This window comes from Loxodonta africana, chromosome 12, assembly GCF_030014295.1.
Source record: "Loxodonta africana isolate mLoxAfr1 chromosome 12, mLoxAfr1.hap2, whole genome shotgun sequence".
NCBI lineage: Eukaryota > Metazoa > Chordata > Mammalia > Proboscidea > Elephantidae > Loxodonta > Loxodonta africana.
The window spans coordinates 48,106,746-48,131,538 of NC_087353.1; the positions used below are offsets into that span (position 1 = coordinate 48,106,746).

At 45.4% G+C, this 24,793-nt stretch overlaps 1 protein-coding gene across 1 annotated transcript in view; it reads right to left on the reverse strand.

Annotated features, from left to right (window-relative positions):
- Nucleotides 1-24,291, reverse strand: part of TNFAIP8L3 (TNF alpha induced protein 8 like 3) — a 58,725-nt gene extending 34,434 nt beyond the window's left edge. Inside the window, exons 1-2 of the mRNA XM_064294767.1 lie at nt 24,209-24,291; nt 23,319-23,758 (exon numbers count right to left, since the gene is read on the reverse strand). Of these exons, the coding sequence (XP_064150837.1) occupies nt 23,319-23,758; nt 24,209-24,291 (523 nt within the window). The remainder of the gene's footprint in view (nt 1-23,318; nt 23,759-24,208) is intronic.
- Nucleotides 24,292-24,793: the final 502 nt, after the last annotated feature.

Genomic DNA, 24,793 nt, shown 5'->3' on the forward strand with positions numbered 1-24,793 from the left:
ATACCTGATATTATTGATTTTCTAACCAAAGAACTCCCTTTAGTATTTCTTTGGTTTATTTAGTATTTCGGTTTGGTTTTTACGAATTCCCTCAACTTGTGTTTATCTGAAAATGTCTAAATTTCACCTTCATATTTAAGAGACAGTTTTGCTGGATATATGATTCTTGCCAGGCAATTTTTTTCCTTCAATTAAAAAAAAATATGTCATCCCATTGCCTTCTTGCCTGCATGGTTTCTGCTGAGTAGTCTGAGCTTATTCTTACTGGCTCTCCTTTGTAGGCGATTTTCGTTTATCCCTTACTGCTCTTATAATTCTCTATCTTTGGTTTTGGCAAGTTTGATTATAATATGTCTTGGTGACTTTTTTCTCAGATCTACCTTATGTGGAGTCTGATGAGCATCTTGGATAGATATCTTCTCATCTTTTACAATACCAGGGAAGTTTTCTGCCAGCAAGTCTTCAACAATTTTCTCTGTATTTTCTGTTATCCCTCCCTGTTCTGGTACTCCAATCACTCATAGGTATTTCTCTTATAGAGTCCCACATGATTCTTAAGGTTTCTTCATTTTTTAAAATTATTTTATCCGATCTTTCTTCAAATATATTAGTGCCAAGTGATTTATCTTCAAGTTCAGAAATTCTAGCTTCTACTTGCTCAATCCTGCTCCTCTGACTTTCTACTGAGTTATCTAATTCTGCAATTTTATTGTTAATCTTCTGAAGTTCTGATTGCTGTCTGTCTATGGATTTTTCCAGCTTATTAAACTTTTCATTATGTTCCTGAATTATCTTTCTAATTTCTTCAATAGCTTTATTTGTGTGTTCCTTGGCTTGTTCTGCATATTGCCTCATTTCCTTCCTGATGTCTTGAAGGGTTCTGTATATTAAACTTTTGCATTCTGTATCTGGTAATTCCAGGAATGCACTTTCATCTAGAAGATCCCTGGATTCTTTGTTTTGAGAGCCTGTTGAGGTGATTATTGTCTGTTTCTTTATGTGACTTGATATTGACTGTTGTCTCCGAGCCACCAATAAGTTATTGTATTAGTTTATGCTTGCTTACAGTGTCATAGCTGCTTGCTTTGTTTTGTTTTGGTATACCCCTGTGGGTTGCTTGAGTGAGCTAGCTTGATTATTTTCACCTTTGGAGCTCTGGTGTCCTGTTCCCAGCTGGCCAGAGCTATTATCAGGTATATCAGTCTAGGAGTCCATTCAGTTTTCTTGTATGAATTCAGCTCGGGTTTCCAGGTAGCTGGTCATCAAGTGTGTGGTAGAGGCTCTGTCCTAGAGTCTTAGAATGGCAGGGGTGATTGGCATATATACCGGTATCTGATTGCAGCAGGGGGTCATGCTCTGAACAAGGCAGGGGGCTGAGAACTGACCCTTGAGTGTCTCTGCGGAAAACGTGTCCCTGTTCCCTAGAGCATGCAGATGCGTGGGTTCTGCAGACAGACCATAGGCACCCAAAGTTTTTGGTTGTGAGGACTGGGAGGTACCACTTATCTTTGGACCCCTGTCGTGGGTGGCTGGGTGACCTGAGTGGAACTACCAGTCCTTACATCCCTGATGTGGGTAGTTGAGGACCTTGTTTAATAGGCAAAGCAATGTCAAACATCAAACACCCACCTCTCCACTGCACAGCTGCAATGGTTGGAGTTTGCCAACAAGGGTCTATTCTCCTATTCTCCCGAAATAGGCCCACACAGGTCCATGCAGAAGGGAAAGGTGCTCAAGGTCCACAGATGGTTTATGCCTGGACAGGAGCCGCTTCTGTCCTGAGCTCCCCCGGTTAATGGCGCTAACAAGTTATCTTCCCCCCCATTGCAAATTTTTTCCTTCCCCAAGGCTGGGAGGACGGCTCCAGGAGCTCACCAGGGTCTATCTCAGGCCTAGGGATTCAGCCACTGAAGCTGGGTTGGGGGTGGGGGGGGCCGTGGTAAAATATATGCAAGTACTTAGCTTTTGCCCAGAGCACCGTTCTTTTCAGGTTCCGGAGGTGTGAATAGACTGTGCGGCTGGCTGCTTCTCCCTGAGGAAACTGCGACCGAATGCTAGTACCAGCCCCCCACCACCGCCGCACCGGGAATGGTGCCTGAGGGCTCCCCGCCATTCCTCTCCACTTCTGAACGGTCTCTTTCTCCCCCTGCCCCTCAGTTCATTGTTTAAGCTTGCCTTTGATGCTCAGGGCTCCTAGCTTGTCAGAAATATACTTGTTTCACTTGTTTTTTCGGGTCTTTGTTGTAAAGAGGGCTCGCCGGAAGTGTCTGTCTGTTACGCCATCTTGGCTCCCGGATGGCCAGCGTTTTGTCTTTCTATGCTACTTGGGAAGTTTTCTGCCAGCAAATCTTCAACAATCTCCTCTGTTTTCCATTTTCTTCCCCTGTTCTAGAACTTCAATCATGCTCAATTTTTTGTTCTAGATTTTGTCCTACATAATTCTTAGGTTTTCTTCAATCTTTTCTCTGATTTTTCCTAAACAATGTGACTTATATGGATTTGTCTTCAATATTCCATTGTTCAAATTTGCTCCTAAAGCCTTCCATTAAGTTGTCCATTTCTGAAATTATATTGTTTATCTTTTGGATTTCTAGTTGCTGTTTTTGTATAACTTCTATTTATTTATTTTAGATATTTTTTTCTTCTTCTACTGCTTTGACTGCGTTTTCCTTGATTTTGGCTATTTTTTCATTGGTTTCACCTGTGTTTCCCATGATTTCTTCTATTTTTCTTTGGTTTTGTGTTTTCCTTGATTTCCTTCCTAATCTCTTGGAGAGCCCTAGATAATAGTTTTTATAGTTCTTTTTTTTTTTTTTTTTATCAAGTAGTTCCAGTGTCTTTTTTTCTACCAGAACTTTATCTGATTCTTTGTTTTGGTCACTTGTGGAGCCATTTTGTCCTGCTTTTTAATATGTTTCGATATTGTCTACTGTCTCCAAGACATTAAGGTATTGTTTTCATTTACTGATTGTACGTTCATTTTTTTCAGTCTGCTTTTTTGGTTTTTTTTTTTTTGATATGTCAGGGTGGGCTTTGCTAATTGCTCATCTGTGGGCATGGTAGCTCTCGCCACCTTGTCCAGGTGGGCAGGGCAGCAGCAGGCAGGGCAAGCCTGCTTCACTGTACACTGGTCTGGCAAGGTGGGTGAGGGTGGACTAGGCCACCCTACATGCCTCCTGATGTTGGTCCAGGGGTGCAGGAGCACTCACAGCCCCTTGACAGAAGGGCAGGGATGTCAAATGGGGCGTGGCACAGGCTCACTTCCCACGTTCAGCAGCTGGTCAAGTGGCAGGAGGGGAAAGGCAGTTCAGACTGAGTGTGGTGGTGGGCCTGAGCACCAGGGGCACTCTAGCCATGTAAGCGCAGTGGGGGAATGAAGGGAGAGGTGATGTACAGGGCTAGGTGGGAGGGAGAAACAAAAGAGAAAGGAAAAAAAGGTGGCATAGTGGGAGCTGGCAGGTGGGAGTGGGGTGGATCTGGTGGCTGCCAGGAAGGGGGGTAGGTGGCATTTGGGGCTAGGTGGGAGGCAGAAAGAAAAGTAAGAAAAGAAAAAGGAGATAAAAGGAAAAAAATGGTTGCATGGTGGGGCTGTCAAGTGGGGTTGGGGTGGACCTGGGGCTGGTGGGAAGGGAGAGGAGGTGGCTTTTGAGGCTAGGTGGAAGGGAGAAAGAAAAATTGTGGCATAGTGGGAGCCTGCAGGAAGGCAGGGGGAGGTGGCAGATGGGGTTAGGTGGGAGGGAGAAAGAAAAGGAAGGAAAAAAAGCAAACAAACAAAAAAGCCACACAGAGGGGGTGCGACAGGCCTGGGGGGCTGGGATCGTACTGTGGACCCTGGTGGTGGGGCTACCAGGATGGGGGGACTGTTGCTTCTTACTCACCAGATGGGTGAGGGGCAGGAAAGCATACTTCTCTGATTGCTGAGCTCCCTGAAATTGACTCCCTGTGTTCCATGTCTGGGGTGGTTGCTGGCTGTGTTTCAACATGGCCACACTGAGCTGTGTTAGTTGGCAGGGGACTTCCACTCCATATCTCTCTTCGTTTTCTTTTCTCCATCAGTTTCTTCTTCCATTTGGTGTTTGATCTAGTTCTTTATCCCTTCATTTGATGCTCAGGGTCACAGGACTGATGTTTGTATCGGTTTAACTTAGTTTTTCAGGTCTTTGCTGCAGGTCGGTGTAGTGTATCTGTCTAGGGTGCCATGTTGGCTAACATGTCTCATTTAATTTTAAACAATTTTATTTTCAAAGTAATAGAGGTACATTATTTTAAAAGTCAAGTCATTCTACAAGACTTATAAACAAAACACAGCTTCCTCTGCCCTACCTCTGATTCTGGCTCCTTAGAGGCAAACCACTTTAAACTATGTTAGCTGTTTCAAGTAATAATCACCTCTATGTATTTAAATTACATGCTTATATTGTTAATTCTTGCTTTTATTCACTTTTAACTTCCTACTATAGAAGGTGGAGATATAGCTTTCTTCCCCATTCATTTCTCCTTCCACTTTCCAATTTGGTTATATTTCAATTTTTTGTTAAATCAAATGTCAGCAATTATGTTAGTATGATTTGGATATCATTCACAGCTGAGTCATGTAGTATTGTGTGATGCCTGTGACTGCATTTCCTTTCTTATTCATCTTGTTTTTCCAGGAATTAAAAGCAACCTTGTTTTTCTTTAGGTTAGTTTTCTATCTATCTAGCGCTAGCTCACTCCCAAAGTGCAGTATAATATTCTTCACAATAGGTTCAAACATGTCAACTAATCTAAGGCTTCATTTTTATTTCCCCTTGGAGACCCCTCTGGGAGTTCTCTGTCTCATGGCTCAAATCTAGGAGCTTTTCTCTCTATCCTTGATAAGGTTGTTATCTGGGATCTCCATCATTCATCTCTTCTCTTGTGTCTGTCTCCTGTTTCTTGGATGTCATGGATTCCTCTTTCCTAGTTTGCCACCCCATTTCAGTAGGGTACATCACCTAGCATAGGCGGCAACAAACTACCTTAAAGGGCCAGAAAGTGAAGGGCCAAAGGCACAATAAAGGATATTATGTAGGTACTTATATAAAAACCAGCTGCTATAGAGTTGATTCTGAGTCATGGCGACCCCATGTGTGCCAGAGTAGAACTGTGTTCTACTCTGGCTGATTTTTCTGAAGTTGATCTCCAGGTCTTTCTTCCAAGGCACCTCTGGGAGGACTCAAACCTCCAACCTTTTAGTTAGCTGCCAAGTTAACCGTCTGCACTACCCAGGAACTCCGGGTTCTTATGCAACCATTTAAAAAGGTAAAAAACATTCCTAGTTTGTGGGCCACACAAAAACAGGTGGAAGGCTAGATTTGGCCTAGGGGCTGCAGATTGCCTACCCCAGATCTAGCTGCTCCCCAAGAAAGGGGAAATAGTAAAAGCATTTTTTAAAGATCTTACATGTCTTAAAATGACTTTACTTTACCCGCACACTTGGCTGATGGTTTGACTGGGTTCAGAACTCTTATGTCTGAAATCATTTGCTTTGAGAATTTGAAGGCATTGCATCACTGTAGTCTAGCTCTCAGTATTGCTATTTAGAAACCTAGTACATATGTAGGGACCTGGTTTTTCTCTTTGGAAAGCTTTAGGATCTTCACTTCATGACAAAAATGCAGTCACAGCCACAGGACTTGGAGTTCCTACTGCCTAAGTCCCTCTAGCTCCTGGGAGATCTTGAGGGGTGGGTGTGGGCCCAAGTCAGAGGCAATGGAGAGGAACACCTGGGTCCAAGATACTACAGAGGAAGGGGAGGCAGAGCGCTAGGTCCAGGGAGACTGAGAGAATGGGGGAAAGAGTCAGAAGGAATTACTTCTGGGTTGTGGAGGAGAGGCAGATAGGCCTCCACTGGAGGTCCAGCTCTTTTGGAAGTTTTGGACTCTTTAAGGTAAGAGGGGTTACTCCCCAGGTAGAGAGGCTCAAGAAGGCTGAAGCAGCAATGACTGGCAGACTGGCTGTAGGCCAAGCGACTCTTAAAGGAATGGGCCTGTCCTCTGGTACCTCTGTCCCTCCAGCTTCCCTGCCACCTGACCCCAGCTTCTTAACAATCTGACCAGCTGCCTTTAGTCCTTGCCTAGCCTTCATTCTGCCTGGATTACACTCTCGGCCCCTAATTACCACCAACCTTCACCCATCTTCAGATTTTGCTCAGACCTCAGCCACTCTTACTGGTTACAACACAGTGTGGCTATGGCAGAACTTATTTTTATGTGGAAACATTTTTTAAGCAATAACAAAACCAAGGATGGCTGGAAACAGACCTCCTCACCCCATCCTTGAACCTCAACACATCCCTGACCCCCCTCCTGGGTTTCAGGGAGAGCCTGGGGGTGAGGGTGGTTGATAATGCTCTTCATAGCAAATAACATCCACATACTAATCCTACTTGCTGGTCTTAGGATGTGCCATCCATCATTCTCAGCATAATGCTTGCTCCTCCAAGAATTCACTCCTACCTTGATCATTCTGCCTCTCATTTCCTATAATCTCTCCTTTAAAATTCACAGTGGTCCTATGTACTCTCTTGCAATTAATAATGAGATATGACTTCTTCATAAAGGAACTGATACTGCTTTTCGATTGGAATCTAAGAAAGAGTGATGTTTTTTAAAAATGGAGAGTGCGAATTTTCTGGAAGGGTGAAAATGCATGTCAACATGTATTATGATTTTGTATCTGAAACAAACAAACAAAAATACCAAACCCGTTGCCGTCAAGTCAATTCTGACTCATAGCAGCCCTGAAGTACAGAGCAGAACTGCCCCATACGGTTTCCATGGAATGGCTGGTGAATTCGAACTGCTGACCTTTTGGTTAACAACCATAGCTCTTAACCACTGTGTCACCAGGGCTCCTATATCTGATAAGAGGTCAGTATATATAGTTTGTCATAATACAAACCAAAAAAGTAAAGACAGGCAACGAACTCCTGGCTGATGGGGGACACCAATCACTAAGTGTGGTAGGTCTGACTAAAAACTGTGTTAGAAACTCTGAAATGTGGGTCTAAAGGGCAAATACTTCTGTCTTCTGTAAACTTTCTCTCTGGGCTACCCCTATTTGATGGGCTAAAGTAGGAAGAGGTGAGGGTTGGGAGGCTGTAGAGGGGCCCCGATACAATCCTCTAATTTTCAACTTCAATATGCATAGGAAATCCTCAATTAAATTCCTGCCTACTTCGTTCAGAAATAGATAAATGTTATATTTGGTATCATACAATTCCTCAACAATTAGTTTTTTTTGGAAGGGGGTAGCAGGCTGTTCCCTTATAAAAGCTAATAATCCTGTGTTATGAATTGAACTGTGTCCTCCCAAAATATGTGTTGTAAATACTAACTTCTATGCCTGTGGTTATAATCTCATTTTGGAATGGGTTGTCTTTGTTATATTTATGAAGCAGGATTAGTGTAGGGTGTGTCTTGAGTCGATCTCTTTTGAGACATAAAAGATTAAACAAGCAAGGAAGAAGCAGAGATGAGGAAGAGAGATGCCAGGCTACATGAAGATCACCCAGGTGCAGAAGCTCAAAAGAGACAAGGACCTTCCTCCAGAGCTGACAGAGACAGAAAACCTTCCTCTAGAGCCGGCACCCTGAATTCAGACTTCTTGCCTCCTAAACTGTGAGAAAATTAATTTCTGTTTGTTAAAGCCACTCACTTGTGCTATTTCTGTTACAGCAGCACTAGATAACTAAGACAGGATTTGGTACCAAGAAGTAGGGGTGCTGCTCTAACAAGTACCTACAATGCGGAAGTGGTTTTGGAATTGGGTAACAGGTGCAGGCTGGAAGGGTTTTAAGGTGCCTGATAGTAAAAGCCTAGATTTCCTTGAAGAGACTGTTGGTAGAATTATGGACATCAAAGGCAATTTTGGTGAGGGCTCAGGAGGAACTGAGGAGAGCTATAGGGAAAGTCTCTACTGTCTTAGAGAATACATACAGTGCTAGCAACAAGATGCTGCTAGAAATACGGATGTTATATGTACTTCTGGTGAGGCTTTAAAAGAAAATAATGAACAAGTGACTGGACAATGGACAAAGGACGATGCTTTTTGTGCAGTGTTAAAGAATTTGTCTGAATTGTGTTCAAATGTTTGGTGGAAGGTAGAACTTGTAAGCAATAAACCTGGCTATTTGGCTAAGCAGATTTCTAAGCAAGATCTTAAAGGGGCCACATGGTTTCTCCTTGCCGCTTATAGTAAAATGTGACAGGAAAGAGACGGACTTAAAAATGAACTATGTAAAAAGAAAACAAAACTTAAAGATTTGGACAATTCTGTTGTAAAACTAAGGACACATGTCCTAGAATTTTCGCCAAGAACACGGATACACAATCTTTTGTTAAGGAGATTAAGCCTGTAACTGATGGATCTAACCAACTACCACAGCAGAAAACCCATCAGCTTAGACTGAAGGGAATGGAGAAAGAATAAAAGGAAAGGACACTATCCGCCTCTCGGAATTCTTACAGGCAGGAAACAGGCCAAAGGAGCTACATCTGTTGTCCTCCAAGAAAAGAAAATGACCATCCATGGAGTACCTCAGAGAGCAGCAGAACTACTGGAAGGAACACGGGAGGCTGGGCTGCCTTGATTTCAAAGGGTGGAAACCTGCTGGGTTTCAAAGGGTGGGGCCACCATCTCCTAAGTTTCAAAGAGATGGGTCTTCACCAACTTGGTTGCAGAATGTGGGGCTGCTGTGTCCAAATGCCAGGGGGGATGGGGCTGCTGTCCAAAGCTGAGGAGGTGATGCTACCATGCCAAAGGGGCAGAAGAACGGGGGCTTCTGGGGGCCGAGGGGGTGGGGTTGCCATTCAGATGGACTAGGAGAATGTGGCCGTCCAAAGCGAAGGGAGCAGAGCTGCTGTTCCAGGGGGCCTGGAGGGCAGAGCTGAAGCCCAGGGCCCAGGGGCCTCTGCCCAGAATCCACAAGGCATGGCCAACACCCAGAATCTAGAGGGCAGGGCCATTGCCCAGATGGTACCAGAGAACAGAGGATTATTATCGAGTCTTGAGAGCCAATGTAAATTGTTCTGCTGGGTTTTGGACTTGCTCGGTGCCCATTATCCCTTCTTTCCCTCCAGTTTCTCCCATTTGTAATGAATGCGTCTACCTTGTATTCGTTGCACCATTGTACTATGGAAACAGATAACTTGTAGTTCAGATTTCACAGATTCACAGATAAAGTAGAATTTTGCCCCAAGGTAGAATACAACTAAAGTCTCATCCATATTCAATTTAGATGATTCAGAAGATGAGACTTTAGGCTTGGAGTAGATTTAAGACTTTTGGGATGATGTAATGGGGTAAATGTGTTTTGCATGTGGCAAGGACATGAATTTTGGGGAGCCAAAGAGTAGAATGTTATAGACTGAACTATGTCCTCCCAAAATATGTGCTGTAATTCCTAACCTCTATGCCTGTGGTTATAATCCCATTTGGGAATGAGTTGTCTTTCTTATATTAACGAGGCAGGATTATTATAGGGTTTGTCTTGAGTCAATCTCTTTTGAGATATAAAAGAGATTAAACAAGCAAGCAAGAAGCAGAGATGGGGAAGAGAGATGTCAAGCTACCTGAAGATTGGCCAGGACAGAAGCTCAGAAGAGACAAGGACCTTCCTCCAGAGCTGACAGAGAGAGAAAGCCTTCCCCTAGAGCCAGCACCCTGAATTCAGACTTCTAGCCTCCTAAGCTGTGAGAAAATAAATTTGTTTGTTAAAGCCACCCACTTGTGGTATTTCTGTTATAGCAGCACTAGATAACTAAGACATCCTGTTATAACAGGCTTTTGGTTGTTTTTTTAAAAAGAAATTTATCATGCTAAAATATACATAAAATTTACCATTTTAAAGTACACAATTCAGTGATGCTAAGTACATTCCCAATGTTGTATGACCATCACTTTTTTTTTTTATCATCCCAAACAGAATTTCTGTATCCATTCAATAATTCCCCATATTCCCCTCACCCAGTCCCTGGTAACTTCTATTCTACTTTCTGTCTCTATGCATTTGCCTCTTCTAGCTATTTCATATAAGTGGATTCATATAATATTTGTCCTTTTGTGTCTGACTTATTTCACTCAGCATAATAGTTTCAAGGTTCATCCATGTTGTAGCATGTATCAGAATTTCATTCCTTTTTATGGCTGAATAATATTCCATTGTATGTATATACTGCATTTTATCCATTCATCTATTGATGGGCACTTGAGTTGTTTCCACCTTTTGGCTATTGTGAATAATGATGCAGTGAACATTAGTTTACAAAGTATCTGAGTCCCTGCTTTCAATTCTTTTGAGATATACCTAAGAGTGGAATTGCTGGGCCATATGATAATTCTATGTTTAATTTTTGAGGAACCACCAAACTTTTCCAAAGTGGCTACACCATTTTAAGTGCAATGTATGAAGGTTCCAATTTTTCTACATTCTTGAGAACACTTACTTTTTGTTTTGTTGTTTGATAGCAGCAACTCTAGTGGGTGTAAAGTATATCTCATTGTGATTTTGATTTGCATTGCCCTAATGACTGATGATGTGGAGCATCTTTTCATGTGCTTATTGGCACATCTTCTTTGAAGAAATGTCTATCCAAGGCCTTTGCCCATTTTTTAATCGGATTGTTTGTCTTAATTGTTGTTGAGTCATCTTTATTGTAAAAATGTCCTTTTTTTCCTAGTTGTAAAAGTAATAAAAGTACAAAATCAATGTATAAATGAAAAAAAGGGGGAAGCAAAAGTTCCTCATATTTGAGATGAGGTTAGAGATGGAGAAAGGTCATGGAGGGAATGAGGGTTCAGGATGCCAGGTGTATACACTGCTGGCTAAGAGCAATAGCTAGGGCACATTTTGAGATACCCCGGGTGGCTCAGTCAACAAGTCTCACTGGCTCTCATACCTCTCCCAGCAGTTCTTTTAGCCTGGGAGGGCTCTAGTGCCCTCAGCTGGTCCATAGGCCTAAAATTTACAAGCTCATTACCCATCCCATGTGTCTACACTTCCCCTCCAAGGCTCACAACGGCCAGCCAGGCTGGATGAGCTCAGAAGAGAGGGGTGGTTATGGAGTGGAAGCACAAAGAAAGGGGTGAGCCAGGGTAATGGGTGAGCAGGAAGAGGGCTGAGGAGAGAAGCCTGGGTTACACCCTAAGAGAGGGCTGGGCTGCTTTAAAGTAACATTTCCTGCTGAAAGTCTTACACAGTCATTGAGGAAAAATCTGGAAGACAAGTAAAAAGAAGAAAATTAAAATTACCAATAAACTCACCATCTAATATGGTTTACTTTTTTCCAGCATTAAGAAGTTTTTTAAAAATAAAAGTACTTTTGTGTGCAAATATGAGGGGAGTTTTCTCCCGTTCTCTGTAGATAAAAGGGGTATATGAATATATTTGTATGGGTGTTTGTGTGTGTACATATACACGTATACAGCAAAATTAGAATCATAGATTATCAAGCTTTCTTTATGCAACATTATAATATGAAAATTTCTCTATATCATTATATATTCTTCAAATTAATTTTTCTTTACAGCTGAAAAATGTTCTACTGTGTGGAAATGTCATTATGTATTTAATTATTCAATAAATATTTGAATATTTAATATGTTTATTAGGTTGGATATTTAGGTTTGTTTCTCCTTTTATTCTTTTTTTGTATGTGGTAGTTTTAAATAGTGAAAATACGTCACTTACTTTGTGATGGGGTAATTTAATCTCTATGAATCTATTTCTTCATCTGTAAGCTGGAAATAACATTTGCTTTATCCCTGTTGTGGTATGGCTAAGAGATCATGTGTGTAGGATATTTCATTGTTCTTACGACTACAAATTTGAGTGACTTGGTGGCTGGCAAGGCTACCAGCAGGGTTAGGAAAAGTGAGGTAAAGATAACGGGCCTGGATTTAGATGTGTTGAGTAGAGGTGCCTCCTGGGCAGTTGGAGGAGAGGCCCAGGGGCCTGTGGAAGGCAAGATTCTTGCTCAGGAGAGAGGACTGGGCTAGACACACAGCTCTGCAAAGCTTTAGTTTTGTACTGTAAGAAAAGATGGTCTTTTTCCAAGAGAAAATGTGTTGTCTGAAAGGAACAAGGCCAAGGGTTGGTCTTGGAGGAAATAAGTAGGAAAGAAATACTATCAATGAGGAGGAGCAATTGAGGGAGGGTACAGAAAAACCAGGATTATACACAGGTCAAAAGAAAAAAAAAAGCCAAGAAAATTCAGGTTTAATTCCCATTAGATACTCCTCTGGGCTTTCTAAAGCTTGACCCTATATAAACTTAGCTCTGACAGCCTTGCTTGACTGAGACTGAATCAGTGAATTATGAGTTAAACCCTAAGGATAGAGGGGTCTAACACAGATGAACCAATCATCTCTGTTCCCTTACCGAAAAAAAAAAAAAAATCAATCTAAACAAAGATAAAACATAACTGGAGAGTTATAGAAGCCAATAAATCTATTACTGAATTTGATAGTATTTAAGCTCAACATAAATTAACTTCTGCAGTTGTCATTGGCCACCACGAAACCTCCCAAATGCCTCTCAAGTATTAAAAAAAAAAAAAGTGATGATCTCCTGAGAGCTCCTGACTGAGACAGGGGTGTGGGCTGGACACAGGAGGAGGCTGCTGGGGAAAACCCTGTGGGCCTGTGGTGGTCTGAGCTCTGGGCAGATGTACCCAGGAGGGAGGAACCTCAGGAGAGATTAGACAGATGAATAGACAGATGTGCTTTTCCAAAGGAAAGAGTGTAGTCCGAAAGTAATCCTAAAAAGAAATTACAGAGCTTTTTTTTTTTTGAGGAGGGAAGGGGGTTTATAAAAGAACAAGAGACCCCCTTCTGAAATGTTTATCTGTGGACACCACAAACGTCTGACCATACTGCCAGGCAGTGTCAGAACCAGAACAAAAAGCCAGATCCTCTAGCTCCTCTGTTCTTTCCCAAAAACATATGTAATAATATGAAGGGTCAGTCTGCCGTATTGAATGCTACTATGTGTCCAGAATTATTCTAGGAGTTGGGCTATCAAAAGGACCCCTGCCCTTTTTCCTTTGGCACCTTCCATGGTGTTCTTGCTGTGCCTTCTACTCACCTCCTTTTCCTCTCCTGAGGTTCCTCCCTATCTATTCTTAGGGAAACCCTGGTGGCATAGTGGTTAAGTGCTGTGGCCGCTAACCAAAAGGTCAGCAGTTCAAATCCTCCAGGCGCTCCTTGGAAACTTTATGGGGCAGTTCTACTCTGCCCTACAGGGTTGCTATGAGTTGGAATCCACTCTACGGCAACCGGTTTGGTTTGTTTTTTTTAAATCTACTCTTAGGGCTCAATTTAATTGTTTTCTTTGTACTGTTTTCACATATTCTATTGCATTCCTTTGATCATAAAACGTTACTGAAAAGCAGTAACTATTAGACAGTGCTGGAAGACCAAGCACCAGTCGTCTAGCTCTGAATCTCAAGTTCTCTTACTTCTTTGCAGGCTCATCTTTGAGTTTTCTCTCCCTCTCGAATCCTATTGGTCACCATGACCTGTGGCTTCTACACCTGAAATGATTCTAAATGTTGGGATGGGGGAAAAAAAGCCTAGAACCCGGCTAATTATACTCTAAAAAGGCACCTCTCTTCTTTGCTTTCAGCCCCTCTTCTCTCCTCTCAGCGTTTGCCATGCTCATCAGCCACCAGGTCTCCATAACCCTGAGGATGCCCAGTGCTGTGGAGTCTTCCAGCATGTTCTCTCTGGCATTGGCTTTGTGCCGACTCTCCCCCAACTTCCTTCTCATTCGAGTTGCCATCAGGTTGATTTCAACTCATAGCAACCCTATAGGACAAAGTAGAACTGCCTCGTAGCCCCTTATTCTGCAGCCCATGCCAGCCAATCCTTGTCCAAGTGTTAGTGGGCTAATGCAGGTAATGTATATGGTTGAAAACGGGGCTCTCTGAGGACATAATGCCCTAACCTAACAGAGGGAGCCTAAAAGTCAGAGTTCTGGGTATCATGGGAGCTGAGAGGGAAGGGGGCATGCAAAGGAGCCTGGTGGGATCTATCAACCTAACTACATAGTCTACCTGGTACAGGAGCAGAGTCTGTAGAGTTAGACTGGCTTCATATCTACTGATGAGCTTTATGACCCTGAGCAAGTTAATCTCTCTGTGCCTCAGTTTCCTGGTCTATAAAATGGGGTTATTTATAGTACCTGGAGCCCTGGTGGTGCAATAGTTAAGAGCTCAGCTGCTAACCACGTCAGCAGTTCAAATCTGACAGCTGCTCCTTGGAAATCCTTTGGAACAGTTCTACCCGGTCCTATAGGGTCGCTATAGGATTGCTATGAGTCTGAATCAACTCGATGGCAACAAGTTTGTTTGTTTGTTTTTTAATAGTACCTAGCCCAGAAGCTGTTATAAGGGTTAAATACCTTATAAACAATTAACCCAGGCCCTAATACATGTTGTTGTTGTTAGTTGCTGAGCTGGCCCCCAAGACTTCCAGCAACTCCACGCGCAATGGGATGAAATGCTGCCCGGTCCTGTGCCAACCTGGTGACTGGCTGTAGTTCACACCATCGCGATCCATAGGGTTTTCACTGAATGATTTTTGGAAGTTGATCACCAGGCCTTTCCTCCTAGTCTGTCTTAGTCTGGAAGCTCCACTAAAGCCCGTTTAGCATAATAGCAACATACAGCCTCCACTGACAGACAGGTGGTGGCTGCGCATGAGGTGCACTGGCTGGGAATTGAACCCAGGATTCCTGTGTGGAAGGTGAGAATTCTACCACTGAACCATCACCGCTGCCTCTAATACATAGTAAGTGCTTAATAAATAGTAGCCATTATCACTGTTGGAAACCCTGGTGGCGTAGTGGTTATTAATTTGGCTGCTAACCAAAAGGTCAGCAGTTTGAATCCACCAGGCGCTCCTTGGAAACCCTATGGGGCAGTTCTACCCTGTCCTACAGGGTCATTACGAGTCAGAACTGACTCGATGGCAACACTTTTTTTTAATTATCACAATTATTTTTAATAATAGTATTATTAACATATATTCCTATATATCTGGGGCCAGACTCTGGCTGCACAAAGACCATCCTTATAGTTTCTCGTCTTGTTTAATATTTGCCACAGCTTCTCAAACTCTAGTTTTTCTTACCCTATAATCCCCAGCCCTAGTCTCCTGTCCCTGACTGTCTCAATCTTGTCCAAAGCAGACCAAGGAACCAGGACTTAAACGTGGTGGAGAACAGCTCCTGCAGAGGCCTGCTGCGCAGATGGCCCCTTCCTTCACCTCCCTCCCTCCTTGCTCTCAGAACATTTGTTCACCTTCCCAGCATAACCCACAGGCCCCAAATCAGGAATATGGGACGTGTGTGCTTACCAGCAACAGCTTTTACAGAATTTCCTCCCTCACATGAAACTGGATGCCTTGACTACAAAAATATAAACCGGGAGTCTCCACAAAGCTAAAAAACTACTTACCGCTAAAATGCTTCCTTTCAGGGGCTAGAACAGTTTTACAGAAAGCATATTTTATTTTTGAAAACAGAACCTAGAAGCCGGTGGCTGCCCTGTGGTTTTTAAACAGTTTAAAGCAATATTTGGATACATCCAAAGTGTCTCCTTTTTTCTCAAAGAACTAAATTACAAAATACTGGTTTCTATTAGGGTGTGTCTAGCACTTTCTGTGCCACCAAGCCTTCCATTTTTATAGTCTGCACACCAGTAGATTTTCCATGAACAGGGTCAAATTTTTTATAGTCTGCACACCAGTAGATTTTCCATGAACAGGGTCAATTTATTCCCAGGCAATGATGTTTAGAAACCCAATACGAACGTGAAGACTATTCTAAAGCAGCCTCAGAATTTGGCCATTAAGTTGCCTAAAAAGAATATTTCTAACACATAAATTTTTTTGTCCCCCACCATGCCTTAATCTGTATGTGTGTGTGTGTGTATGCATGTGGGTTTTATTCACTCTCCTTGTGTGTTTCCTTGCATTGGGCTTTTTAAATTCTTCTTCTCTATCCTTTCCATTTCTGTACTTCTACAGAATACAGCCCAAACACCCACCTACACAGGCATTTTACATACAGTTGGAAGCCAAGTGGCTGAAAAACAAAACAAAATCATTTAATAGTGTCTTAAAGAGATTTACATATGAATTCAAATAGGAATAAAAAAAAAGAGCCAATGGTAATTCTGGAGGAAAATGAACCACTTAGAGAAAACTGCTAATGGAAAGTATGACTATAATTCAGTTTTGCTGGCAAATGAAAAATCAGGTGCCTTATTTCTCAATAGAAAAATAACGTAGGAAATAGAGCTGCATATGTACACATTCATACCCATTCTCTGTCTCCGGAAGCATACATATTGGCTACAACTGCAGCAATGGCCATCCAATTTTACGTTTTGAGTACGGCGACCCTCTTCTCCTATCCGCTCTCCCGGGGCTCCTTCCAGCCGGGCCAGGGTCTTCACAGGCTCCCAGCCTTACCACCACCTGTGCTTCCCTCTTTCTCCTCCTGCCATCCAAATCTTTCACCCCTTCAAGGCTCCTCCATGAAGCCTTCCCTCCAGAGCACGAGACCACATGACTGCCCCATGCTCCAAATCCTACACTATGTATTGCTGATGCCATGCCTCCTGCAGGCTTAGTTTTGGGTGGGTGTTGTCTCTCCCCAACATGGTTGCAAGTCTCCTAAGGGCAGGGCCACATCAGTTTCACTTCTATATACCATCATAGCACCCAGCACCAGCTGAACACAAAACAGATGACTGTCTAACATCTGTTGGATTATGTGGACAGTTGGGTGCAGAACTATGAAGATCAGACAAAACGACTAATTTAATCTGGCAGTCTGAACCATCTTAAAGAGGTGTAAATAAAGTTTATAAGTCAACATCTATTCCCTGAACTCTGCCAGTACACCAGGCCCCTGTCCCTAACAAAACATCCCTAAAAAACTTTGGAAGTGATCTGTGGGGCATGCTGTGACACATTGCCCAGTCTCCCTTTCAGGAATGAGGGACACTGTTGGAAGTGCTACCTGCAGACGGCCCTCAGCTGAAGGGAACAACTTTATTCAAAAACAAACTCCCTTCCTTGGATTGGCCTCCATCCAATGCCTGACCCCTGTGGGGGTATAATAACTTGACCTCCTTACCCCAACTAAGAACAATTCTGAAGGGTCATCCCAGCTCCACAGCTCTATGGGGTTGGCTGGGCTGTTGTTGGATCCGCCCCATAGGACAGCTCCTCTCTCTGCCCAGTCTGGCTTCCTTCCTTTCCCTTCCCCAGGTCCCAAAAGCAGTCACCAATAAAACTTCTGCATGCTAATCTCCAGCTCAGAGTCTGCTTCCCAGGGAACAAACCTACAACTCCATGCATCCTCCATCCATTCATCCTCCATCCAACGATGTACTATTGTGTTTATGGCACGTGGGTGGTTGTGGGGGGGTATGATACAGATGAAAAAGACCCAGTCCTTGCCCTTAGGGAGCTAACAGTTGAATACAGGAGATGAGACATATACAGGAATAGCCATAAAATACATAGTGGAAAATGACCGGTATCAAGGAAGAACACAGCACAGAGACGCAAGGTGTAATCCTGGGGTGGAGGGGGCGGGGCGGGGGGGGAGCCTTCTACATACGTTGGCTTAGGCTGTGACCACCAGTAGATGTGACCTATCTCCTGAATAGGATTCGAGCCCTGGAGGGCAGGATAGACTGTGTCCTTAACTCTCTTTGTGTCCCTCATACTTCCTAACACAGAACCCCAGACAGCACAAGAAATTTTAAAATTATACCCTGATTAAATTTTTAAAAAATCAGTTCTGCTTTACAGAACAGGTTTCTGGCTGTGGGTCTGGCCTTTCAGTGCAAAGTTCTCAGGAGGCTCCCCAAGACGCACATTCATTTTATTACGTCCATAAAATCTCAGGAATGTGAAAACTCCCAAAGCAGCGACAACTCACTGCTTGGATGAGGCCCAGACCCATGAAAAGTCCAACAAACAGGAACGAGAAGTGGGAATGTGACTAATAACCAAATGATATGTGATCTCCAGGTGGTCCCTGCTGTCAATTGGCTCGTCCATCAGTCTGTCAGTTGGCTCGTCCATCAGTCTGTCAGTTGACACAGTATACTGAACAGCCCCCACTTGCCAGGGTGCTAGGAACACAACAATGAGAACCAACAAACCCCAAACCTAACAATCCCCCTAATTCAATGCGTTGGCAGGGTTTCTGTTTAAAGGGTACAAGGGCCTTTCGCCAAAAAATAACCTGAAAAAAGTGATTTTTTCAAAAAAGTGCTTGAAGGAAAGGCCAGGTGCTGGAAGCGTTTGTCAGCTGGGGAGCCACCACCTGCCTTTCCTGCCTCCAGGGCTTTTTCCCTTGGCTGTTCTGCCCTCACCCCAAAGTGACATGCCGCAGTATACTTCCACTCTTCTTCTCTCTTCACTGCTTCTGTACAATCTGTTACCAGCTTCTGTTGTTTGTTTCTTGGAAATGCCACTGGAAGCCTTCTTCTCCTGCCTGTCTCAGTGTTACACCCCCTCTGCTAGTGTGACCACAACCCGGCAGCTGAGGCCTGGAGCCTAGGTATAATCCCTGCCCACCTCCATCTCTACCAGGCTTGGCTTCTGAAAACCAGCTTTCATTCTGTCATGTCTCCCTCCGCTCAGTAATCAACCGTCGCTCCCCAGGCACCATCAACATCCAGTGTTTAAGACCCTGTTATAATTCGCCATTCCTACACTGACCAAAGGAGCCCTGGTGGTGCAATAGTTAAGCACTCCACTGCTAACTAAGAGGCTGGCAGTTCAAACCCACCCAGTGGCTCCACTGGAGAAAGACCTGGTGATCTGCTTCGATAAAGATTCCCCCCACCAAAAACCAAACCCTCTACAGTGGAGTCGATTCCAACTCATAGTGACTCTATAGGACAGAGTAGAACTGCCCCATAGGGTTTCCATGGCTGTAAATCATTACAGAAGCAGGCTGCCACATCTTTCTCCCATGGAGCAACTGGTGGTTTTGAACTGCCAACATTTTTGGTTAGTGGCCGAGCACTTTAACCACTCCACCACCAAGGCTCCTCCTGTAAATATTACAGCTAGAAAACACTGGGCAGTTCTATTCTTGTTGACAATGACTCGACGGCATCCAACAATACTGCTGACCTCAGGGACAGTGCTGGTTCAGTGGTAGAATTCTTGCTTCTATGCGGGGCACTTGGGTTGATTCAGTCAATGCACCTCACGTGCAGCCACAGCCTGTCTGTCAATGGAGGCTTCCAGGCTAAGATGGACTAGGAAGAAAGGACTGGTGATCTATTTCTGAAAATCAGACAGTGAAAATTCTGTGGTTAGAATGGCCCATTTACAACTGATCATGGGGATGGTGCAGGACTGGGTGGCATTTTGTCCTGTTGTGCATGGGTGGCTAACAACAACATTGACCTAATTTTATTTCCCATTTCTCCCCAGTATATACTGTATACTCCATTTGCTTGTTTATTTGTGCCTTTCCTCAAGCTGTGTCTGGCTCACAGAAGGCCTTTTTTCCCCTTGGCCACATATTGAATCCGACCACTCCTGCCCCTTTATTCACATGGGCCAAGCTTAGGACCTGGGAAAGGGAAGGGTAGGAAGGGCAGAGTTAAGGCCCTCTGCTTTCTGTTCTTTATTTCTCTGGAGGTTCCCCTAACACATAGCAACTTTTGTCAGATGGAAATGCTTTTCTGTGGAACCTACCCAGCTGCAAGGATGCCCCATCAGCTCAACTGCCCTGGACTGTCTAGTTATGAGTGGAAGTAGCTCATCTTCCCTCTCGGCTGTATAGACTGTCTTGGTCTTCTAGGTCAGAAAGGGGAAAAAGGGACATTGCTAATGTTTACTTCCCTGTTGCTCCTTAGGAAAGACTCTCAATCATTCCTGAGTTAATAAAACAAACTGTAAGATTTCTGAGAGACGGATGGCAGATTTGCCAAAGGACAGGCTGCCAAGTTGGGTCTCTGGAAAGAATCCAGTGTTCCATAAACCCTGCCTCCTTGCTAATCATAGAAGGAACCAAAAACTTCAGGAAGGCAGAGAAGAGCTGCAGGAACAGAAGGACACAGAAACATGTTTCCGTGACACCAGATAGTGCAGATCGAGATAAACCTCAAGGCCACTCCCATTTAGATCCTCCACTGCAGGGTGTTGCTCCATGAAAGATCTGCACATCATGCAGTGGGGAGATCTTTAGAAGTCTCCTGAGAATGGTACAGTAAAGAGCGAGTGGCTACAGAGACTGCCTCACTCCTCAGCTGATTGGTGACTAGTAAGGTGACCCTGACGGACGGAAGTGGAAGGGAGGGTGGTGAGTACCTCCTGTGCCTCCTGCCAACTCACTAGTGTGGGGATGGAAGAAGGCATGCCCCCTTCTCTCATTTGAAGGGTATGAAAGAGAGGAGCACTCCCATCTCCAAGTTAGAAGGTGGATTGGGTAAGGAGTTCGGCTTTTTACAACTTCCCCTAGAGCTGGAGGAAAGAGTGATGGAAGCAGCAGGTTTGAATGTCCCCATCTTCAAGCCTTGAGCTTGTGGATGGAAAGAGGTAAAAACAAACAAACAAAAAACACAAACACACATGCACATATGCATACACACACATATGCACTGGGATATATCATTTAGTAGTGTTCTTAAATAATCCAATCAGGTGATAATACAAGTAACAGCGGCTGTTTACTGGCTGATTACTATGTACCTACCAGGAACAATTTTCATATTTGATTTAACCTTCTCAACCCTCTTGTGGTACTATTATTACTCCTATTTTGCAGAGGGGGAAACTAAGAATTGGAAAGGTTAATTATCTTGCTCTTCAGGTAAAAATTGGAAACCTAGGTCTGTCTAATTCCAGAGTCCAGGCTCTTAACTTTAACCTGGCTTTTTCACAAGTTTGGGAAGGGAAGGGAAGGGCGTTGAGGAGGAAGCAGTCCTTAGGTCTCACCTCCTTCTGAGATAGGTACATACAAACACACACGGAAATACTCCAGCAGGTCCCACTCACCCTTTGTCTCAGTTTCAAACTCATCACCTACTCAGCTTGCACAGATACAGGTCACCCAATGAATGACAAGATTCCCATAGGAACAAAGGCATCTGCGATGAATAACATACCTGTCATTTAACCTGTATCTGAAGGGGCAACAAGGATTTCTATTTGACAGGATGCAGCCATAGAAGCAAAGCAATGAATTAGCATCCCGATTTGAAGTTTTGTCATAAAAGAGAGTACTTTCAGTGAGATCGAATGTCATTTAGCAGAATGGTTGTGACATTCAAATAAATGTTCAACTTGTGAGATTCAAGCTCACGAAGAAAGAAGAAATGGCTGTAGAAGACAGTAAGGCGCAAACAAATGGTGACAGCTCACAGGAGCTGGCTGCCCTGGTCCTTGTCTGACCCATCTAGCATTTGCTGTTAGCTTTCTGCAGAGGCTATCTCACAGAAACTGATGCGAACATAGCCAGGGATGTTCCTCGATGGGGCAGAGTGGAAGAAAAAGGCACCAGGGCACTGAAGAACTTTCCCCCTCTCCTTTCAACCATGTACAAACTGTTACGGAGTTCTCTTCTCTCATCTCTCCTCCTCCCCTCATCTTTCTGGAAGCCTCCTTATCCTTCTCCCCCTCCCCATGAACACTCACAAGGCACAGGAGGTTGAGGGTAGGGGAAACATGAAGATGTTAGTCCCTGGGATCCTGAGAGAGTAAAGGTCAGTGCCAATGTCCTCGCCCTCTTGAGCTCTGGAAATAGACCTAGACACACCCCACTTGAAATTTTAAGTGATGGGAGAAGATCCACAAGCCACCTGTGAAGAAATGCCCGCCTTTATAAGCACAAAAACACAGGTATGCAAAGGGCTTATGTTTGTGAATTATATGCACACACACCTACACAAAGCAGGTGGCCCTTGCATACACACAGGAATCCTCACACACAGGCATCTTGGTGAAGCCACCTTTCCTTTCTGCCCACATCTGTGGACCACAGCCGCCCAGTGAGAGGCAGTGGAAAGGGAGTCCTTGCACCTGGTTGCTCCCTGGCTGTGAGACGCCAGCAAGCCACTTAACCTCTCCAAAAACTTCTGTAAAACGGAGATAATAAGCACCTTACTAGGTGCGGTGAGGATAAAGGGGAATAATATACGTCCTGCCCTTGGCACAACGCCTAGCAATGTCCTGCTTGGCACTGTCCTGCCTGGCTCCTAAGCCTACCCTTGCTATATCCCCGCCTGGGCTGACAGTGCCTGCTGTCATTTGTGCCCTTCCTTCAGGATTGCGTTTGACATTGGGAAATGTGACGACCGATCTGGGATTTCCGTTCTGTACGAGGCGGATCCCAGCATGCAGGTCAGAGGTCTGCCGACCACAGCTAGCCTTCAGGGCGCTGGGAGACACGGGCACGTGGGGAGGGCACGTCGGTCCCGGGTGTGTGGGACCGGGGGCGGTGTGAGCCGGTGGGGGCTGGCAGAAGCTTGGAAGTAAGTCGACCCAAGGCAGTGGGTGGCTTCCTCCTGTTGCTCAGTATCAGGGACAGGCGGGGGAGGACATTCATTTTTTTCCTAAGTATGCATCCACCCATTGCTTCGATAACTATCGATTGTGAAGAGCTGGCGGCGGTTCTTAAACGCGAAGCCCGGCTCCAGCGGGACCCCGCGTCTGTTTCGGGGGGCCCCTCCGCCGGGACCTCCTCGGCCGGCTGCCAGGCAGCGAACCACGAGAGCCTCTGCACTGGCTCGCCTAGCAGCCTCGGGAACCACAGCCACGAGCTTTGGTTTAACCCCTGCTCAACCACCCCCGGGGCCTTTCCTTCCTGGAGTCCCCCGTCACACCCTTGGACCCGATCACCTGCTCCGAAGCGTGGCTTCTGGGCCCTGGGTTCGGGGACCGGGCCGACGCTCGGAAAGTTATTTCAAAAGGCTGATGTGTTGCAACCCTCGCTGCAGCAGACTACGGGACGTGGATTTCCCAAAACCTTCCCCGCCCCCACCCAGCCCGGGAGACCCTAGCCAGCTGCAGGAGTCGGGCAGCGCCCAGAGCCCCCAGCAAATCCACCTCCTCTCTCTCCCACGCGCCCAAGTGCAATGGGAAGAGGAGAGCCCCAAAGCAAACTCAGAGCGCGGAGCAACCCCCAGTCCCGGCCTGGAAGGGATCCGGCTGCTGGGAATCCGCCTCCCGCCTGGCAACTTGAAGAAACACTCACGATTTCCTGCCCCGGCCCCAGCCCTCCCAGGTGGGTGGCCGCGGGCCCTCTGTACCTGAGGCGGTCACAGGCTCGCCCTCGCTCTGCTCGCCGGAATCTGAATCCATGCTGCGGGCTGGCCGGGCGTCCTCAGCCGCCTGACGTCCCAGTTTGAGCTCCGCGGTGCGCTGGGTGCGGGAAGCCGGGCGGCCCTGGCTGGGCGGTGCGCAGGGGGCGGTGCTCGCCTCTGCCCCCCGCGCCCCGCTGCCGGCGCCCGCCGGCCGATGTCTGAGCGCAAGGCGAGTGCTGGGCGGAGGGTGAGGCGCGCTGGCAGAGAGCCGGAAAGAGGGAAGGGAGGCCCGACCCGGGAGGAGCCCGAGCGTCTGACGCCCGGCGTGTTGCAGACTGGAGTTAAATACCCCCGGGCGGTGCCGCTTCTCCCTCCGCGCGTCCTGGACAAGCTGCGCGCGGCACAGTGTCGGGGCCGCTGGGTCGTGCCCCTTCCCTTCGGTGTGGCTAAGTTTGGAAGCGTCTTAGATGAAAAAGCTCCTCTACCCACGTAGCAAAAGGAGAGGTTCCGAGTGGGAATTCTGGGGCTGCCTGGGCTCCAGTCCTATTCTTTTGCTTGGAGAGCTTGGGCGAGTGGCTCAACCTCTCTGTGTCTGTTTCCTCATCCTGAAAACGGAGATAATGATAGTTCACTCCTCGTAGGAACGTATCAGGGAGTAAATAAGATACTAGTGAGGGGCCAAGGCTTGGCCGCCAAGCGCAGGGCCTGGCACCTAGCGAGGAAGTAAACAACACACAGCAGGTAATACCAACTCTGGCTGTTATTATTATTCGCTTGGCGTGGGCGGGGCAGGTTGGGGAAGCAGCGGTTGAGCCGGTTCTTAGGTCTGGGTACGCCTGAGCCCTCGCCGGGTAAGGCTAGACCCGCCCTGACGCTCAAGGAACCGTGCCGCTTACGCGAAGCCAACTCGCAGGGCAGGAATTGATTTTAAAAAGCTTTTCTTTGTCTTTGTCTGATGGGACACCTCCCCCCCCGCCATTTTCCTTAGTTTTAAAATTAATTTGTTAGAGACTAAACTATCGGGAGAATGCATGGCGCAATAAGCGCTCGGAAGCTCTTTGGTTAATTCTTCGTTATTCACGCAGTTTTATTGTCTCCGGAGTTATGGGCTCCAATATTTACATAATCTCAGGCTGGCTTCTCTGCATAGAAAGTGAATTCAGAGAATGCAAATGCATTTTATTGACCTGACGAAAACGAAATCAGCGCTTTCTAAAAAGCGCCATTTACTGTTTCCTGTGTGCACTCATTTAATCGAAAGAGACCCGGTGAAGACTTTAGGTTGGCCCATTTGAAGATGCTGTTTGAAGGTAAAAAACGGTTGAGAGCAGTTTCACAGAGTCCAACCTATGCGGTTATCCCCTTTTACATATATGGAAACTGAACCTCAGAGAGAGTAGGTAACTTTCCTGTGGTCTCCCATCCAGTAAGTGGGCTAGCTGGGGCTTGATAAAATCAGAACTGTCTGATGTCCAGACCCG